The sequence below is a fragment of the Excalfactoria chinensis genome, chromosome Z (genome assembly GCF_039878825.1).
Source record: "Excalfactoria chinensis isolate bCotChi1 chromosome Z, bCotChi1.hap2, whole genome shotgun sequence".
Classification (NCBI taxonomy): Eukaryota; Metazoa; Chordata; class Aves; order Galliformes; family Phasianidae; genus Excalfactoria; species Excalfactoria chinensis.
The window spans coordinates 35,623,787-35,642,416 of record NC_092857.1 but is presented as its reverse complement, the minus strand read 5'-3'; the positions used below and the strand labels follow the sequence as shown (position 1 = coordinate 35,642,416).

General features: G+C 33.9%; 1 protein-coding gene across 4 annotated transcripts in view; it reads right to left on the bottom strand.

The window, feature by feature from the left end:
- Positions 1 to 18,630, bottom strand: part of VPS13A (vacuolar protein sorting 13 homolog A) — a 93,336-nt gene that overhangs the window by 37,387 nt on the left and 37,319 nt on the right. For 2 of the 4 annotated variants that reach the window (XM_072358938.1, XM_072358939.1), the window contains exons 30-50: positions 17,912 to 18,028; positions 17,705 to 17,808; positions 17,135 to 17,302; positions 16,159 to 16,466; positions 15,318 to 15,465; positions 14,337 to 14,487; positions 12,819 to 12,943; positions 11,767 to 11,936; positions 10,895 to 11,115; positions 9,684 to 9,916; positions 8,178 to 8,270; positions 7,301 to 7,657; positions 6,800 to 6,901; positions 6,238 to 6,402; positions 5,868 to 6,129; positions 4,922 to 5,082; positions 4,401 to 4,504; positions 2,999 to 3,296; positions 1,522 to 1,917; positions 751 to 855; positions 520 to 666 (exon numbers count right to left, since the gene is read on the bottom strand). In XM_072358938.1, coding sequence (XP_072215039.1) covers positions 520 to 666; positions 751 to 855; positions 1,522 to 1,917; positions 2,999 to 3,296; positions 4,401 to 4,504; positions 4,922 to 5,082; positions 5,868 to 6,129; positions 6,238 to 6,402; positions 6,800 to 6,901; positions 7,301 to 7,657; positions 8,178 to 8,270; positions 9,684 to 9,916; positions 10,895 to 11,115; positions 11,767 to 11,936; positions 12,819 to 12,943; positions 14,337 to 14,487; positions 15,318 to 15,465; positions 16,159 to 16,466; positions 17,135 to 17,302; positions 17,705 to 17,808; positions 17,912 to 18,028 — 3,935 coding nt within the window. The remainder of the gene's footprint in view (positions 1 to 519; positions 667 to 750; positions 856 to 1,521; positions 1,918 to 2,998; positions 3,297 to 4,400; positions 4,505 to 4,921; positions 5,083 to 5,867; positions 6,130 to 6,237; positions 6,403 to 6,799; positions 6,902 to 7,300; positions 7,658 to 8,177; positions 8,271 to 9,683; positions 9,917 to 10,894; positions 11,116 to 11,766; positions 11,937 to 12,818; positions 12,944 to 14,336; positions 14,488 to 15,317; positions 15,466 to 16,158; positions 16,467 to 17,134; positions 17,303 to 17,704; positions 17,809 to 17,911; positions 18,029 to 18,630) is intronic. The other 2 variants (XM_072358937.1, XM_072358941.1) reach the window with 1 other exon arrangement.

Below are 18,630 nucleotides of genomic sequence, written 5' to 3'. Positions count from 1 at the left end.
GTTCTGAAGAAAGTTCACAATGTGAAGACTGAGATCCACTGAACTCAAAACACACACACAGACCTCAAAGCACATACAAAAAAAACCCACTATATCAGGCCAAAAGTGAAGCCACGTGCCTAGTCTACAATGGAGCAGACTTTGTCAGCACAAAAGCTGCCATTTCTGCACCACTTGTCCTAGATGGAAGCACCAGGTCAGCCAAACCACTGAAATAAACGGAACAGAAGTTTCAGCACCATATAGAGAAACATAATACAGTAACAACCAAGCTTTTTTTTCACCCTCATACTACTATTTATAATACAATTAACAGAGAAAACTTTTAACTTACTGTAAGCCTGGTTTATGTCCAAAAGTAACACTGAGAAAAGGTAATAGAACACAGAAAACTTACTGAAAAAGCACAGTGTATTCAGAAATTATCATAGAACACTGTGCATGTCTTTAATCTTATCAGTGTTTTAACTAATTTTTTTTCTTGAGGAAAACTCGGAACAGTTTCCTTCATAAGTTTACCTGTTGCAACACAATTGGTATCCACTTTTCCTTGCCTTCTTCAGCTACTTCCAAAGTATATTTGCTTCTATTTGAGATCATAAAAAATGGAGTGAAAGTTACAATTCTAGTAATATTGAAACTGCTGTTGTTTATCGTGACACCAACCTGTGAGTAGAAAAAAATAGTTAGATGCAGTTTACCTCTTCATTCATATGAAAATACTGAATTCAAAAGATAAACTTCACTTACTTGATATTCTTTTTTATGACTCTTGCATTTCACTGAACCATGACTTCCAACAGTGTCCAGTGAAAACTGGTCAGACAACTCACTGTCTGTTACCATCAGCTGAACCTATAAAGAAGCAGCTTGTATTAATTTTCAGTTTACAGACATTAACCACTGAAATCACATGCAGAGTATACATGTATACATACAAACTTAAGTACATACTGAAAATACCAGTATTTCTGTGCATAAGACACAATTGCCAGTATTGATTCATTCCTCAATCAGTAGAAGGCACCATTAAAGGTCTCTTAGCAAAGTTAAATGGTAAATTACAATTAAAGCACAGCTCACTAACAACTCAGAATCTAATAACCACAACTGCAAGTATTCAATTTTCAAGTACCACAGCTTCACATTCTTCAACAACTTCTAAGTACTACTTAGAACAAGGACTTTTATTGATGCAGCTTAAATGAGATAAAGGATTGTTTCTTTTTCAGGGAACACTTTTCAGTGGTTTTTATTCCAGATAAAAGATGTGTATCTCTTTGTTAAGGATATCTTTGATAAATTTCCCCAAGTACATCTGACAATATACTTTAATATGAAAGGTTACCTTTAGACAGAGGAATAGTAAGTCTTATGATTTTTACAGAACATGAAAGTGTAGATAGCTTTCAAGGTACAAAAAAAAAAAAAAAAAAAAAAAAAAGAAAAGAAAGAAAGAAAGAAAAAACCCAACAAAACAGACAGTAAGATAGCTGAGTCAGATTTTATTGACCGTAATACCTTGTTATTCTGGAGGAAGTTTTTAGGCTGGAAAGAAAACAGCAGTGGCTTTTTGCAATCCGGAGGATGCTTGCGGTGAATGCCATCAGCTTTGTATTGCAACATTCGACCAGTTTTGTTTACCATCCAGTATGGGCTGTGAATTGCTATGACCATTTGCCCAGTCGTATATGTCACGTGGACAGCAATGTCCAGCTCACTCTTATCCAAATCTGTGATGGAGTAAAATGTTGTGAAGCTGATATCTGGTAAGTTACTTCTTATATGGTACTCGCTTTTCCAGTTTTGATCAAGATAATTAAGCAACTGTAAATCTAATTTTGTTTGATCCAAGACTGCATTATGAATCTGGGCTGAACATCCATCTTGCAGAGTGTCACATTTGTTCCTGTTTCCCTTAAAAAAAAAAAGTCACAGTCAAAACCCACATCAATATTGCTATCATATATTTCTAGCTATTTTTAAAAATCAATATGAAAGTTATTTGAGAAAAATAATAAAATGCTTATTATTTAACTTTTAAAATTTTTATTTTAAAAAAGAAAACAATGTTGCATTGTCATTAGCATTTAGCACAACAAATTTGTCACCAGATTCAAATGAATATATGACAGATTTTCTCAACTCAGAATTCATTTTATGAGATTCAGAAGAGAGATAAAGAAATAAGAAGAGGCAGCAGAAATCACAGTCTGTAGCTCTAGTAATTACGCATTTATGATAAAATGCCATGGTGAGATTATTCTACCTGAATCCAAATATTAATCACTAAGATAATATGAGAAATAAGCATTTGAGTGTATTCTAAAACAGTATCAGTAAGTAGTAGGACATAATCTAGACACATCCACAGACTAGGACATTTAGTGCTGAGGAACTAGTGGTGACACTGTACATGTTTCAGGTGTTTTAACTGATAGGAGCTGGCGCTCAGCTTTCAAAGGCCCACTAGCAGTCAAAGGGCACTCAATTTCATCTGGAATAAATATGCACTTAAGCTGTAATTCAAGCAAAAACTTAGAAAAAGGCAGCAATGGGACAATTCCTTAGCATGGTACTGCTAAAAGTTAATGACAGTATGTGAAAGAACATAGTATAGCTCATAGAATGAGCTAATAATATTGCTTAAGGCAGTCATAATGCCTAGGAAACACTACACTGGTTAGTTAGGATCAAGATACACAATGAAAAGACAAAGCAACTCTCTCACAGGATTAAGCTTACACAGCATATATTTCTTTTTGCCCTTGTATCTGATGTATGAGTTAGTACTGATTATTTAAAACACCATTTTCCCCCATTCTGGTGTCACTTCATTTCTGTAGATACAGATACAGACTTCTCTGTAGTTTCTATAAAGCCTGCTTCATAAAGACAGTAAAAGAAGCAGTTTATTTAAATACAGATTTCAATTAGCTAATCAGCTCTCATAACAAAAATGGGCAACATCACGAAAACTGGAACACTGAAGAATTACCTTCACAGAGTAAGTTATGTGATAAGGAAGAAGATTGTGGAGAAGAACAGAAGGCCATAAATGAACAACATATGGAAAATCCCATTGATCATCTGAACATAATGAAGACGTCAGTGTGTCTTTTACAGTAACAATATTGATGATAAGTGAGTCTTTAGGTGACCTTGCAGACTGGCATTTCCTTTGTAATAAGCTGTCAACATTTTTCATAATTTCATCAAAAGTAACTCCTTCACACATATCATATTCTCCACCCACTCCATTTTCATTTGCTATGGGTAGCAAACCCAGTATTGATCTGTAAATGAAAACATTTTAAAACATTCAGTATATATGAAAAAATAGGTTGCAATAGTAACACTCCAATATTTGGATTTCTGAAAATTTCTAACAGTAACTCATTGCCTGCCTTTGTCTCATTTGAGTAAGGAAGCTAAAGGTGGATTAGGTCATAAAAGTTCCTGGATCATCATACCAGTTGCTGTTTTCTCCCTCACATCACCACACACTTTACTCGAAAAGGGGCTGCTTGAGGTTGTAATGAAGATTCTACTGAATTCATGGACAGGAGCATCTATATTCCTTTTCCAAGGAAAAGATATGAATAAACAATCCAACTCTTATGGAGCTCCAGGAAGTGCTTATGTTTCTAGTCACATAAGGCATTGGATTTCTGTATTTTTTGTAGTCATGGCTTTTTTAAGACAACTGCTTTAACCCAGTCAGTTGCTCCTTGACTGAAGATTTGCCAGTTAACAATGTATGACTGTACAAAGAAACTCACCAATGTACCTGTGCAAGGAATCAGAAAGTTGATAACTTTCTTATTAAATAATTTTATTAAATAATATACAGATAGCTAGAAACATTCATGAAAATAAGAGCACCTTACAGTAACTTACTCAACTAAAAATGAAACTGAAACAGGACTGTTGTCATTGTGTTGTGCCTAACATGGAAGCATTCTATAAACTTGTATGACTGCTGTGCAAACTTCAGCACAAAGAAAGTTATATACACTAATACTTGTCAGCATATGGTTATCATCATTAAAAAAAAATAAAAATGGAGGGATGTTTATTTGAGAACAGCCTTAAAAACTGTCACAACAAACATCTGCCTACAGGTTAGTAACAGCTTAGCTAAACAGTACATGCACACTGCAATTTCAACTGGGTATTAGCTTGCAGGTGTTACGAGCCACTGTAAGCCAAGAGAGAGAGGAAAAAAAAAAGAAATTGTTAAATATAACAAAACATCATTCAATTAAAAAAAAATCTATTGTGTGTGGATATTAGGCAGCAATGGGAAATGGATGTCTGTTTTTTAACATAGTTATTTGCATACAATAATCAGCAATGTACAAGAATATGATTGGATAGAAGAGTAATCTAATAAATACCTGTATGAGGACAATGGTATGTTGAATTCATTCTCTGGTGATGCAGTCCCTAGACATTTTCCTTCATCAAAAATACTGAATGGGATTGAAAAATGATTCCTTATCTATACAAAATACAAATCCAGCAATATACATAAGTAAATACCAGTAAGACAAACTGTTATGAGCCAAACAGAACACAGAATAACTACTTTCTCACTATTTATCTTTCCTATTTCCCATTCAAAGTCATATACCACAAAGGGACTCTCTAACAGAAAATCAAATTAAACAGTGTTTTGCAAACTGAACTCCTGCTCCCTCACATCCACAGTTGTTGCTGCTTTGAACAAGTTTTTTATTTTTTAAAATCTATCTTATAATGCATAGTAGCAAAGTACATGAATTGTTAAGATCAGTTTGTAAACAACTTTTTAAAATGTTTTTTTAAAGAATACCAGATCATCTACATTCATTTACTTTAAAAAAAAAAAAAAAGTGTAGCTGATAGTACAATGCAGGGAAGGATCCTGGATATATACCTGGATAGGAGAACGAATATTTATCATCTTGCTTCCTTCAACAGTATCAATTTGGCAGACAATGGACCTTTCAACACCTGACTCCTCATGTCTTACTCTGTAAATACATCGACCCACTTTGGTCAGTGGAATCTTCTCAACAGTAGAATGATTATGTGGACCTAGAATTTACAAAGTCAAAAACAAAACTTTAAAAGGAGGATTAAGATAAATTTGAGAAAGAAAAAGACGTGTCAAGAGTAATTTCTATAGCATTCAAAAACAGATGAAAAAGTACAATTATCCTTTGTACTATGATAATCTTGTAGTAAAACCAAACAGGAAAGATTCCTTTTTTCTCTCCACAGGAAAAGGAGTAAATGAATCTGTAACTTGAATAGACTGCAGCTTCTGTCTTTGCTAATAGTATCAGTGCTTACAAATAAATATTTACAAAATATAATGGCTTAATCAACATGGCATTAATCAACAAATCAACACGTATGGCTTACTCGTAAACCATGAAAAATAGCTAAATTTTAGCTACAGTCATCCTTAAATTATTTAAAACAGTTTTTCTCGACAACATTTCCCTTAAGGATACCTTCTCTGAACATGCACATATACAGCTCTCAGTACTGTTAAAAACTGCTTTAAAAATAGACAGCTTCATCATGCATTAACCAGTGAATTAAAAAAAAAAAAAAAGTAATTGCAATAAAATTATTAGATTACTAATCTTTATTTCGTAAATTATCATAATGGAAGGTTTATGCTACAGAAATTAACAAGATATGTGTGACTTTTAGCTAAGAAGGCCAAAGAAGGACTCTAAATACTAGCGAGCATCTACAATCCAAAGAAACAATACTTTTATGATAGTAAACACTGTAGAACCTCATGACAAACACAAAGTTCATCACAAAGCATTTACAAAAATTGAAGGTTTATGAATTTTGGAACTTACGGATTTGAATATAAAACCTTTTGCTACTGAGGGTTGTCATTGCTGTGAACTGTTCACTCTCACTTTTAGTTCTGACATATTCCATATTTAAGGTATCTCCGTCTTTTAAATTAAATATTTTTGCTCCAAATTCAACATTGAGGACACTGAAAGAATCACTAGGCAAGACAGTGATGGGAAGTCCTAAAGAATTTATTAGTACAAATGGTGCGCGGTCTTTTTTGAAGATATCTGAAGTTTGACTTGCTGCTTCAGCAAATGCCTGGAAAGTAAAGATACAAAACATAGATATATGGAGTAAGATTTCAACAAGAGAATTCGCGCAAACACTCAGAAATCTGATTCTGTACAGTTAAATAATCTTTCTTACCGTTCCCAAGTTACTCAACATCTGCAATCCACATTTGGATAATGTAATATTCAGCTGGTCTTTTGAGGAAACACTTATCACTGTTTTATATTCTGGAACTTTGTAGTTTTCTTCTTCTGCATCTGCATCTGATTCAACTAATGCTTTTTTAGCTTTCTTCTTCATCTGAAAGAATATATATATATTTAAAGAATTCTTATCTGATCATTTTTTTTCTGTAGAGAAAGTTTCATCTCATGACTTTTTTGTTCCTCTCCTCACTTCCATGCCCTGTAGTGATGTTCCTATTTTATTTGTATTTTTATCTTCAAATTAATACAAGAAAAGTGAAGGAATAAAGAAGAGAATAGGTAATAGATATCAGAGGTGAAAGAAATTCCAGTAACAGAGCTAAATACATTATTTTTCATCCTTCATAATAAGTATACCTACTTTGAGACCAGAATCTAAGTAGTTGCAGGACTGAAAGGTGAAGAGTTATGATTATTTGTTGCTTGGTTTATTTTCCCCAAAAAATAATTTAAATGAAAGATTTTCCAAAGCTGAGCTTTGAAAAATGTACCTTGATTTCAAGAATCCATGGTTTAAATAAGTCAGTCTTTTCTATTTCTAGTGGCTCAAGTAAAGGTTCCCACACTCCAAACATCTCATTAAAATAGTGCACCTATGGGAAATGCAAATGTCAGTTAGGAAATTACACACTACTTAAAATAATGAAAGATCTACATATATTTTAAAGGACTTAAATTTCTGATTTACAGGTTTATTAATCTCTTTGGAACAAAAATAAAAAAGTAAACTTAAAAGAGATAATCAGGTCAGACGTTTAGTTAGCTCCCTAGAGCATAAATGTGTATGAATGTGAGACTATATAACCTCAACTGCTGCTCAATTTATGTAGTAAATCTAATGCATTAGATTTTCTGCTTTCACTACTATAGCATCTTTCTCCTGTCCTGCTCCTACAATGGGTATCTTCAAGAGTTCAATCATCAAATATACAGATAATTTTTCAAAACAATACAATATTAAGAAATTTCTTTCCTTATCTAGAATTCCTTACCTCTAGCTCAAGCCGAGAATGTAGGTTGATGAGAGTACTCCAGTTTTTTACTTCTCCAAAAAATGAGGACTTGGCTAAGAGCATTGGCACAGTTCGGTGCCCAACCCCAGCTTCAAGTGTAAGAACAACAGATTCTATACTCATTTTCAATAACTGCCCTGTAGGAACTAGTTCGGTGATTGGATTAGTGTCCTCACTTTCATTTGACTCTTCAAGAAACCACAATTTTAGATCTTTTACATCTTTCATATTCCACAAGCCTGGAGGAACTTGACTAATCTCTTCTTCTGTTGTTTCAGCAGTTTGATAAAGGGCGGACGTAATAGTTATTACCGTATTTATGATTATTGGTGAAACCTACAAATAAGAAGTTGGAATAATTGGAAATCAGAAGCCAGCACTGGAATAAAAGTCAGCTACTGTCAGACAAAACAATCAGTAAATTACATGACATCAACAAAATAGTTCTGTTGTCTACAGGTCTCTTCCCTCACACTTGAAAACATATTCCTTTCCCTAGACTATACTTTAACTAGTTCAGATTTTCAACCCCACCTTCCTGCCAGACAGAATCTTTCAAAACTACATTGTCTAGTGCCACATGTGAATGCTTCAGATGCTACATCTGCACATCAAGCATTCTTCCAAAACAGACTGCAAAACTAGGGCACTGTGACATAATTGTTATTCTTCAATTTTATTTGTTTTTACGTCCTAAAGCAGCAAGGTGATCTGATCAAGAACAGAAATAATTCGCTACTTCAGTAGTTCCTTATTTTTAGTTTTTATCTTTTTAAAGAGACATATCCCATAAGTAACGCTAAAGCCATCTGAGCAGGATGAAGTAGAAGAAAAAACATGATAAAATTCTACCTACCTTTACCGTTAGAGATTTAATCATTAGATCAGCTGACTGTGGATTATTACCAGACTGTTTCATTTCAAAGAAGAAGTCACAAGGCTGTAATACCTACACAAAAGAGTAAAAAATACACGTTGAAAAAAAAAGAATAAAAATCATGTAATTTTAAATACTAAACATCAAGAATACTGAAAATGCATTTCCTGCTATTCAAAATTAAGAGTAATCTGAACACTACGTGAAATGTGTGCCACTGTAAAGAAAACCAAGCATCAAAAGTACACCTCAGTAAAGTACCAAATATCGGCTACAGCAAAACGTGTCACTCTACAACAATGCCATTATTTAGGTGAAGTCTGAAGATGTCTTCAAATACAACAGGCATGGTCATGTTTATAACTTCTGAGGAGAATCAGACTTGACTGTTAATGAAAAAGTAAGCATACCAAAGAAATAAATCACTTTTTCCATCACAGTTAGTTCCAGCTTGACTTTATAATCAGCCCTTGCATACTCCCATTTACCAATACTAACCAAAATCATAGTCCCAGGTGATTAATAAAGCAGACAGATGTAGTTACATTCTGCTAATACTGTACTGACAGCAAAATTTGCTCCCAAGTCATCTTTCCCAATATCTCTCTCCATATCTAAATCAGATGCTGGTGACACAGAAAGACTTTGAATTGGTTTTACCAAGAGAGTTTAGTTTAATATTTTTTGTTCACATTATTACTTTATCCACTGTTGCTCAACCTCATCATTTTATTTCTTGTGGTACAACAAGAAATGAAAATACTACATTTTTTGTTAGGCTAAGGTACACGTGAGAAATGCATGAAAAGGACCTCACCATATTGCACTATTCTAAAAGCAGGGGTTAGTTTTCTGAGATGTGGTGAAATCTATTTATCAGAAGAAAAAAAAACCAAAAAACTATCATGTGTGTCCCCAAAGTTTAGGCATTATAAAAACTTCATGGCAATACAAATCTCCAGAATTTTGTGATCTTCTTAAAGCATGCCAGATGTTTCCTTGACTAAAAACAGTTTTGAATCTCTGGTTGTCTGGTAATTTTATGAATCATCTACGGTAAGCTATTCATAAAATTTTCAGAATCACAATCAGAAACTTTCCACTCTGTTTGTGACTCCTTGCTATACACTCACATAGGTATTTAATGGAAAGTTTCCGACTGAAATTCCAAACTGACTATGTAGCATTTAAAATAGAGCATTCTTGCAAACGGCTAGTTATTTTGGATTTCAAGGATGTAAGAAATTAATAATGTTTTTATTCCTCTGAGATCTTAATTTTGATCTTTTCTTTCAGTGACATCTCAAAGCTACACATTAAGATTTTTTTGGCTGATCAGACAAAACTGAACAAAACCAACAATATAACCCAAACACACAATTTTATTCATATATACATAATATAAAACTTCAGAAATAGCTCACATTCTAGTAGCATAAGTTACACAGTGCCTTTTAAATACAAACTGGATGTTTTTAAGCTTACCGTAGTTACATTGCCTTTCCTTTTTTCTGGAAGAAATGGGCATGCTTTCACTTGTATCTCTTTAACAGCAGCTGTCATGCTGTACCTTTCAGGACTATTTTTAATGAAGACTTCACACTGCGCCGTAACTACCAAAGCAGGAGCATCACTTCTTGTTAAATCAGCCACAAACACAATTTCTGGGTTTTTAACAATAACATTCATTTCCATTGTAGATACAGGCTGCAGAGGTGCTTCAAAAACATAAATTCAGTTAGGTCAGTTGTTCAAAACTTAAACAGTTGTTACTTACGTCTCTTTTTTATTTATTACATCTAGAACCGTTTTAAAGATTTGCTGGCAAGATCCACCAAGCTGGCATCAGAAAGGATATAGATTCCTGCTTTTGGTCTGTTCCTAGGTTCATTTACATAGATATAAAACCTCTAAAGCTATAACTACTTTCAGACAGAACAAAAGACTCCATAAACCTTTTTTGTTAAAATGAAAAGACCTATGGCATCATTGCTGCTTTTGCCTATGAAACTGGCAAACGCAACAGCTTTACTAAATCATCATATCAGCCAGCTATGATATGAACTTATAAAAATGCCAGACATTTTCTACTCTGTGGAGAAGCAAGATACAGAGTCTTTATTGCACAGTAATATAGAGTTAGTTATCATTTGTGATGCCAGTATACTTTCAGGCAAGACTTCTTGATTTGCATAGATTTTGATCATCTGCTAAGTAATCACAGCAGCCCTAGCTGGGGTGGACTCAACTTAGATGTTTGTGATACAGGAAACAAAAACAACAGGGACTAGCTTTGTAGATTTGAAGTGAATTTTCTGGGGCACAGGAGCATAAGAATCCTATTTCCAGCTCTGATTCTCTCATGATTATTTCTAATGTCAATCATGCATTGAGACTGCTAAGACAGACAGATCTAGGGAGTGTCATATCTAACTGCCATTTTCATTTTATTTTTCCTATAGCAATACATTTTCAGTTGTTCCTTTTGCCTGGGAAGACAGAGCTTCATTCATAAGTAAAGGCTGAGGGACATGAGACAATTTCTTCAATGCAAAGATGGAAACATTAATGAATAAAGAAAAAGTATATAAACAGCAGAAATAACATGAAAAGAATATAATAATCTTAAGAATATTATAAATACTGAAAGTAACCGGATAGTATAAAAAATTATATTTAAATATTTCCACACATACCTTGCTCTTTTAAAGGTAAGGACTGCCTGAGATTTCTCTGTGCCGCAGCACTTTCTGCATTAGCTTTTAGGAATATATCTGCAACTGTAAGTAGAAATTCCATGCTTGCACAAAGGTATATCTCTTGAACAATCACGTCAAGAACAGTGCCATCTCTCCCCTGCTTATAGCTTATATCCATCATAACTTTCTTTTCGAAACCGTGTTTCATTTCCACCATCCTGAAAGACCATTAAGGCAGCATTTAATGAGACAATAAGAAAACAGCCACAAATAACTGAAAGATACTCTAGATTCCCACTCCAACTGCCAAATTTAATATTAAAGACTGAATGTAAAAAGGAATACTGAAATCTTCATAGCATAATCAATGCTTTAAAGAATAATCCAATCAATATCAATGTAAATTCTATAAAGCTTTAAAACTGACAGTACACCCATATACTGGCAATAAAAGATGTTTATAATTCCAACAGATCAAAATGAAATCAAAGCATCACAATTACTTGCCTACATGTGAAATTTTTACACTTTACTTAAATTTGACACTCTTTATTAAGTAAATCTCATTATTATTTCCCCCCTGTTTTATTAAAGATGAAAGTAAAAGTTGTTTCCACCTGCACTGAGCTACTTCATATGTAAATTTTGTTTATTTATAAGATTCATATTGGTCTCTAACAAACAACATGGGGTACAAATGGCAAAAAGGACATGGGTCTTGATCACGTATACATGAACTGTAGCACATACATAAAGGACTACCCTGATAAAAAATTGCTGATTTAGCAGAACGCTAGATGCAGATCACACAGATATTTGCAACACTCTGGCAAACTCCAGTTAAACAGACTTTATGTTGAAACACAGACCTTGGTGTAGCCTTGTGTATTGCCTGTCTTTTATCATCTAATGTACAGTTTGCCAACTTGACTGAAGCATTCATTGAGCCATCTGATAACATTTTCATAGCAGCTGACATCAACACTAACTTAAACTCTGCAAGCTTCAACAGATCATCTCTCTGATCCAAATTAGTACCCTGTTGAAATGAAATGAAAATACATTTGTAAGTTTGCTTACAGGAAATGGAAATTATGCACTGGTTTATTTATCTTGTAAGAATTCTAATAACAATTTAAATAAACTCAGTAGACACTCAAAATAAAAGAAAATAATAATAATATACTGAGAAAGCTCCACATAAACAAAGCTTCACTTTCCTACCACATTGCTAGAGCAAGATTACATTAATGAAAGAAAGGTGTTCCAGAGAAAGTAGAACTATCACCTACAATTTCAGATGGTTTGCCACCTTAGGTTTAAAAATATAATGTAGATGCAATAATGCCAAATGTGAGAAATTGAGTTTTGTCCTATACAACTACACACTGTATAGCCAAATACAAAAGAAGTCTTCAAACTCCAATGCAACACAATATAAGCTTACAATAAATTACTAACACACTTCCAGTCAGATACTGCTGAGAAGTTTAATAAATTTAAACCAAGAAGAGGACATAGACATTCATACTAAGATATACACTCTAAATGTCTCTCTCCACAATTTGACTTACACGTTCACATATGAATGCATAACTAGAAGAAAGCCAGCACAACCCTCTGCATTTTTTACCCCAGAATTCATTTTATCAATGTGAGCTTCCAGTAAATTTTAAGTCACAAAAGCTTCCAGATATGATGTGCTACAATTTGTTATTCTATATCCTGACAGGTGATTCATTAAAATAACTTAATAAAATTAATTAAAACAATAGTTTGTTACTTATATTTCATTCATTACTACTGCTGGAATTCACTCTCTGCAGATAGACTAAAATACTACTGTTATTAATTTACAAGACTCTACATATCCTCAAAACTTGTTCCATTTCTTGTTCCCTATAACCAAAATTATGCTTACCTGTTTTGAATTTGAATTATATAGCACTAAAGTCAAAGAGTCGAATCTGAAATCCAGTTTTAGTGTTGTTTTTATTTTCACAGGTGAGTGCAGTTCCACTACAGCTGATGTCACAACAGTTACACCTTTCAGAAATCAGAAGAACACTTCAATATTTAAGAACTTGCTTGCTAACAGCATGTAAGAAAGAAATATATACTCTCACAAATGACTGGAAGAGATTACAGCTTCCCTGTCCTTCCACATGTAAATCCATTTCAAATAAATCCAATACAATTAGCGTTGGCAAATTCACACACATTTAAGAAAATAAAATACTCTATTTATGCTTGTCATTTGCAATTTTGACTATCTTAAGACAAAGATGTAGGACATCTCTTAATGGTATACTCTGTTGTGCACATAAATATTCCACAGAATACAATTTCTGAACGCTATTTGCTTTGAGAATCTGCTGAACAGCTTATGGTCAGTTATGCCTATTCAATAGGGAAAACTGGCAATGCCATAATTAGTCTCAACATAAATCATCAGTTTCATGGCAGCCTGGAAAGTAAACAGGATTTTGGGATGCATTACACACAGCACAGTCACCCACTATAAAGAGGTGATTCTCCTGCTAAATTCTGCATTGGTGCAGACTCACTGAGTATTGTGGGTGGGTTTGGGATCCATAATATAAAAAGGACATGAAGTTATTTGAAGGTCTCCACAGAAGGGAAGTAAAGCTGGTAACAAGACTGGAAGGCATGTACTGTGAGAAGAGACTGAGGACACTCAGGGTGTTCAAGAAAAGAAGGACAGAAAAAGAGGCTGAGACATGACCTTACTACGTTCTACAGGGAAGAGGAGAAGTGGAGAGGGAAGTATCGTGCTCCTTGTCACCAATGAGAGGGCACACAAGAGGCACAAAACTGTACTAGAGGAGGTTCAGAGTGTACATCAGGGAACATTTCTTTATTGTGGGGGTGGTCAAACACTGAAACAGGTTTCCTAGCAAGGTGGTAGATGCCCTATAGCTGTCAGTGTTCAAGAGGCTTTTGAACAATGAATTGCGTAATATGCTTTAACTTCTAGTTATCCCTGAAGTTGACTGGCAGTTGGACTAGCCTTTAGTCTTTATAGGTCCCCTCCAACTGGACTATTTTTGTTCTGTTCTACAATTATGAAAAGATAATACACTAGCAACAGAATCAGGACACACAGAAAAAAGACTAACAGAACAACTTTCCCAAGCTGGGATGATACCAACACCAAATTTTATGTGCTTACTAAATTAGTGCCAGAAGAACAAGACAGTCCGTACACAAAAGTACAATATCCTAAAAGATTTACAAAAGCAGCCCCATTGCTCCTAGTGGTTGGGCATATTTCAAAACACAGTACCAAGATAATAAATGCATTCTGTTGAAAACAACTGAATCTAGTACCTTTTTATAAAGGTAAATCCAGTGGAAAGAATAAGCTGAAAGGAATTTGTAAAAATGCTAAGCAGCACTTGATTATAGAAAATATTACCTGCAGAGTTCTCTGAAGTACTGCGTATATCACTACAATGACTGGTTGTATCTTTCAGTTCTTGTGAAGGTGGTGATGCACCCGAGCTTTCACCTATATTTTCATTTAGTGTCCTCAGTATTGTTGTAATGTCCTCCTGGCTGAGAATTAGCTTAAAAACAAACAAACAAACAATAAAAATCCCACATTTTTATTAAACTCAGAACACCTCCGTCCATTAAGCTTTTGATAACTGAAATCTAAGTTTTTAAAGAAATCGATAAACCAAGTTTGCCTAAACAATCACTGCTTAGGAGACTAAAGAACCAAGTAAAATATTTCTCAAACCCACATAATTCTTTAATCTAAATTCCAGAAATGAAAAGTTGTTCATATATTATATTGTTTCTTTCCAACTTTTTTTTTTTTGGCAAAGCTATGATTTAATTTCTTAATGTTAGAAGGCATTCATGCAGTTTGACCTACAGTTGCACAAAACTGTTAGACCTATGTAGTCACAACATGTTTTACAGTATGAGCTGCAACATTATTTCAAAATTCAGCAAATTGGTTTATTCTTTTCTGTCATGCTTTACACCTTATGATGCTTAATTTGAATGAGCATATGCCCTAACTCATACTGAAGTCTGTTGTAGGTGTGAACTCTGAAGATGACTGTGAGATTAATAAACAGGCTAACAAATCCAAGATTTTCCATCCTTTAAAGATAGAAACAGACACATAAAACAAGGCAATAAAAACATAGCCATTCTCATCTAACAATTGCAGCAGCACAAAGTCTGCCTGCACCATCACAGATTAAAGTTCTTAGATCAGAACAAAAAGCTATTCACTTCCTTTTTCCATATAAAATGACAAAATCCATTCTACGTATGTGTTTTTAGACCAAATTACAACCTAGGGATCATAGGCTTTTACGGACAGAAAAAGATCTATTTTCCATAGACATTTCAGCAACTCTTTTGAAAACTAACTGCTTACATTCATTGGCTTGAGTCGTCCAGATATTTCAATATCAGGAACTTCATTATACCATGCAGCAGCTAAATTTCGTTCAACAGCTACTTCCAGATTGAGTGGTTGCAGCAGCTGTACTTCAGTTTGCAAAGAATTTTGCTCAAAGCATGACCTGTGAAGAGAAACAAAATTCTATCAGCCTGACACACTACATTTACATATTCCAACAAACACTCATTTTCCTAATCTTATTCAAGAGTACAGTAAACCTGTCCTAAAATTCTTGAGTGCACTATTCTTCGTATTTCTATGTAAAGTTTTACTCCACCAATTAAACATCCTTTCTTGGCAGGGAAGAGACTTCAGGCATATGCACAGGCTTGTAGCATACTAACTCCTTGCCTGTTGTGACCTCCTCACAGCTTTCCACCAAATAGCAATTCATTCTCTGTTAAAACTTTGTTTGAAAAATCCCCTCCCTCTTCCTCTCCTGCTCTTCATCCCCTGTGTTAAGGCTCATTTTCTGTTTATTTATTACATCAATCTGGCCTCATTTCTTTCCTGCTACATACAGCTTTTAAAGAAATCCAGCAGCATCAAAATAGCCATTTATAAACAAGTTTAACCTGCCTCAATGCAGTGAATAATTCATACGTCTATTATTTAATGTGTAGGCTGCTATTTCTCCCAAATCATAATTTCTAACTGTTTTTTACAAAATCTCTATTTGCTGGTATATTTCAAGATAACAGTGTATTCAGCAACACTCCATCATTAATCATTTTAATAAAAACTTCTCAAATATCTTCAACTGAGGTGTTCCATAAAAACGACATGAATTTGAAAAACCTTTACACTACATTACCTGTATAACTTCAGTTCACTCAATTTCACCGTCATAGAGTCAACAACAGGTGGGAGATTATATCGAGTCTTTGTTTTAGCAATAAAGAATCGGTTCTTTACAGTGATTAGACCAAGGTCAGCCACCAGGACATTTGCAGAAACTGCTGACTGTGGAATTATCACAACAGGTGCTTTAATATTGATATCTAGTGCCAAACGAGAACTACGCTCTGCTAGCTCTTTCACACCTGTAGCTGCTTTCTCTGCTGCTTGAACTGTTGCCTCAGTAAGAGCTTCCTTGGCAGCTTGAAAATTATTTATAAAAGCCTAGAAAAAAAATACAGAAATTAGGAGGTCTATCATAGTATTTTTATGGAAGTATTTTAAATAAAAACACAAAATCACTGTATGTTAAGTAGAAAACCATGTCGATTTTTCCTAAAGGAATTCCTTTCCAGGATAACTTTAAAATCATCTTTCAAAAATACAATACAGTATGCCTATATATATTAAAAAAATTATATATATATGTATATATATATTTAATTACTTAAAAAAAAAAATTAAATATTTCGTAAATCAGATGGCAACAGTAATTACCTTACAACTAGACGTATATGAATCATGTTTTATTTACTCTTTTGGGGCACAAAGGCTAGATTTACTTGGCAGAGTTTATGGAAGAGGCATTTATTTTCATGGCTTAATACTTATGTAACCAACACAGAACAGTATGTATATCTAGAAAACATTACATCAGTTAAAGAATAGAAGCCTTACACTGCTAGCAGCTATTGTTGTTTAGCCATCCACTTCCACAAAAGTAGAGAGAAGAAAAGTAGATAACCCAAGGACAGTTCCAGCAAAGGTTTTGCAAGATTATATAAGCATTCTTATACAGATGGACACTATCCCATGTTGGATGCTTTATCATTCTCTAGCTTTGGCAATGGCATTTGTATATTAAAGAACAGCAAATGGAAAATTTAACTCACCAAAATAGAAGAAAAGAATTTGTTGACAAAAACTACTTGAATACAACCAACAGTTAAGTAAACACAGTTGTCAACAACATCCATATTTGTGTATGCAATACCATCTGTAGCATTTACGTAAGATATCATTTTGAAGTTGAAGACTTCTTTTCCTGTGATGTAAAGAGGCTGAGGAAGAAAAAAAATAGAGCATCTCCAGTGTAAAAACTGGTGAACACAAATTCCAAAATAAAACAAAGCAACTCACAATTTCAAGACATTTTTAGTTTAAACATCTTAACAATAAATGAAAAAAACGAAACCCAAACAATTCTGAAATAGCTAGAAATATTAATGCAGAATCTCTTAATGAATAATTCTACTGATCGAACCTACTAAGTAATCAGAAATCATGGTTCCACAAAATCAGTTTTGACGTAGCACTTACTGGCTGCAGAGACAAATAAGTTTGCTTATAGAGAACAAAACTATTCTTTATGTTTACTGGGAACATTTAAAACAAAAGTTTCACAAATTTCAATTTTCCTTTTATAAACCAGTCAGAAATCAATGATACTTGCAAACATATACCTTGTTATACAATGCCATCTCATCAGAATCCACAATAACAATGTTCTTTAGTTTTGCTGTTATTTCTGTTGCTGTTTTTTTCATGATCACTTGGCTATCCAGACCTAAAAAAAAAAAAAATTAAAAAAAAAAATTAAGCACAAAAAATGTACAGGCTCTTTCAGTTATGAGTTTTATACCTCCATGATGGTAAAGATTTGTTCCTACCTTCAATGTGAACTTCAGCTATTCTGTGTTTTTTCTCTCTAATAAAGACGCGCAAACAGGATAAATCCGCCCAGATATTGAGGTCGATAACATCTTCATACTTTGATTTTTTTGATGCTGTAGGAAATTAAAAACAACAACAATAAAAAAAAGCAGTTCGTCAAGGAGGAGAAAGATATGTAAAATTTAATATTCACTTTCAAAACCCTAGTAAGTCTACATTGTTCAGAAAACATACAGCACTCACAGGAGCAAGGACAGGAGGAGAATGGGCAAAGAAAAACTACTTTGTTGCTGTTCCTTACAAGTCTTCTCTTCTAAAAGTCTTCTTTTAGTAATGCCTACTAACATTTTTACCATGAGGAATGGCAAACACTGAAATAGACTTCCTAGAGAGGTGGTTGATGCCCCATGTCTGTTCAAGAGACAATTGGGCAATGCCCTCAGTAATACATGCTAACTTCAGTTCAGTTCTGGAGCAACCAAGAAGTTGAACTACAGGATCTCTATAGAAATATATGGATATCATTTTCTATGTGGAAAATGATTTAATCTTTCCTGCAATAGTTTTATAAAACTATAAGCAATTCAGTATTTTCCTGCATAGCAAAATGGTTCAAAGGTAGAGAAGTGCTATATCTTTCATTCACAGCTCGGTAAGTCACAGAGCAGAACTTTTTAAGTTCAAAGAACACCTTGTGTACACAGATGTACCTTGT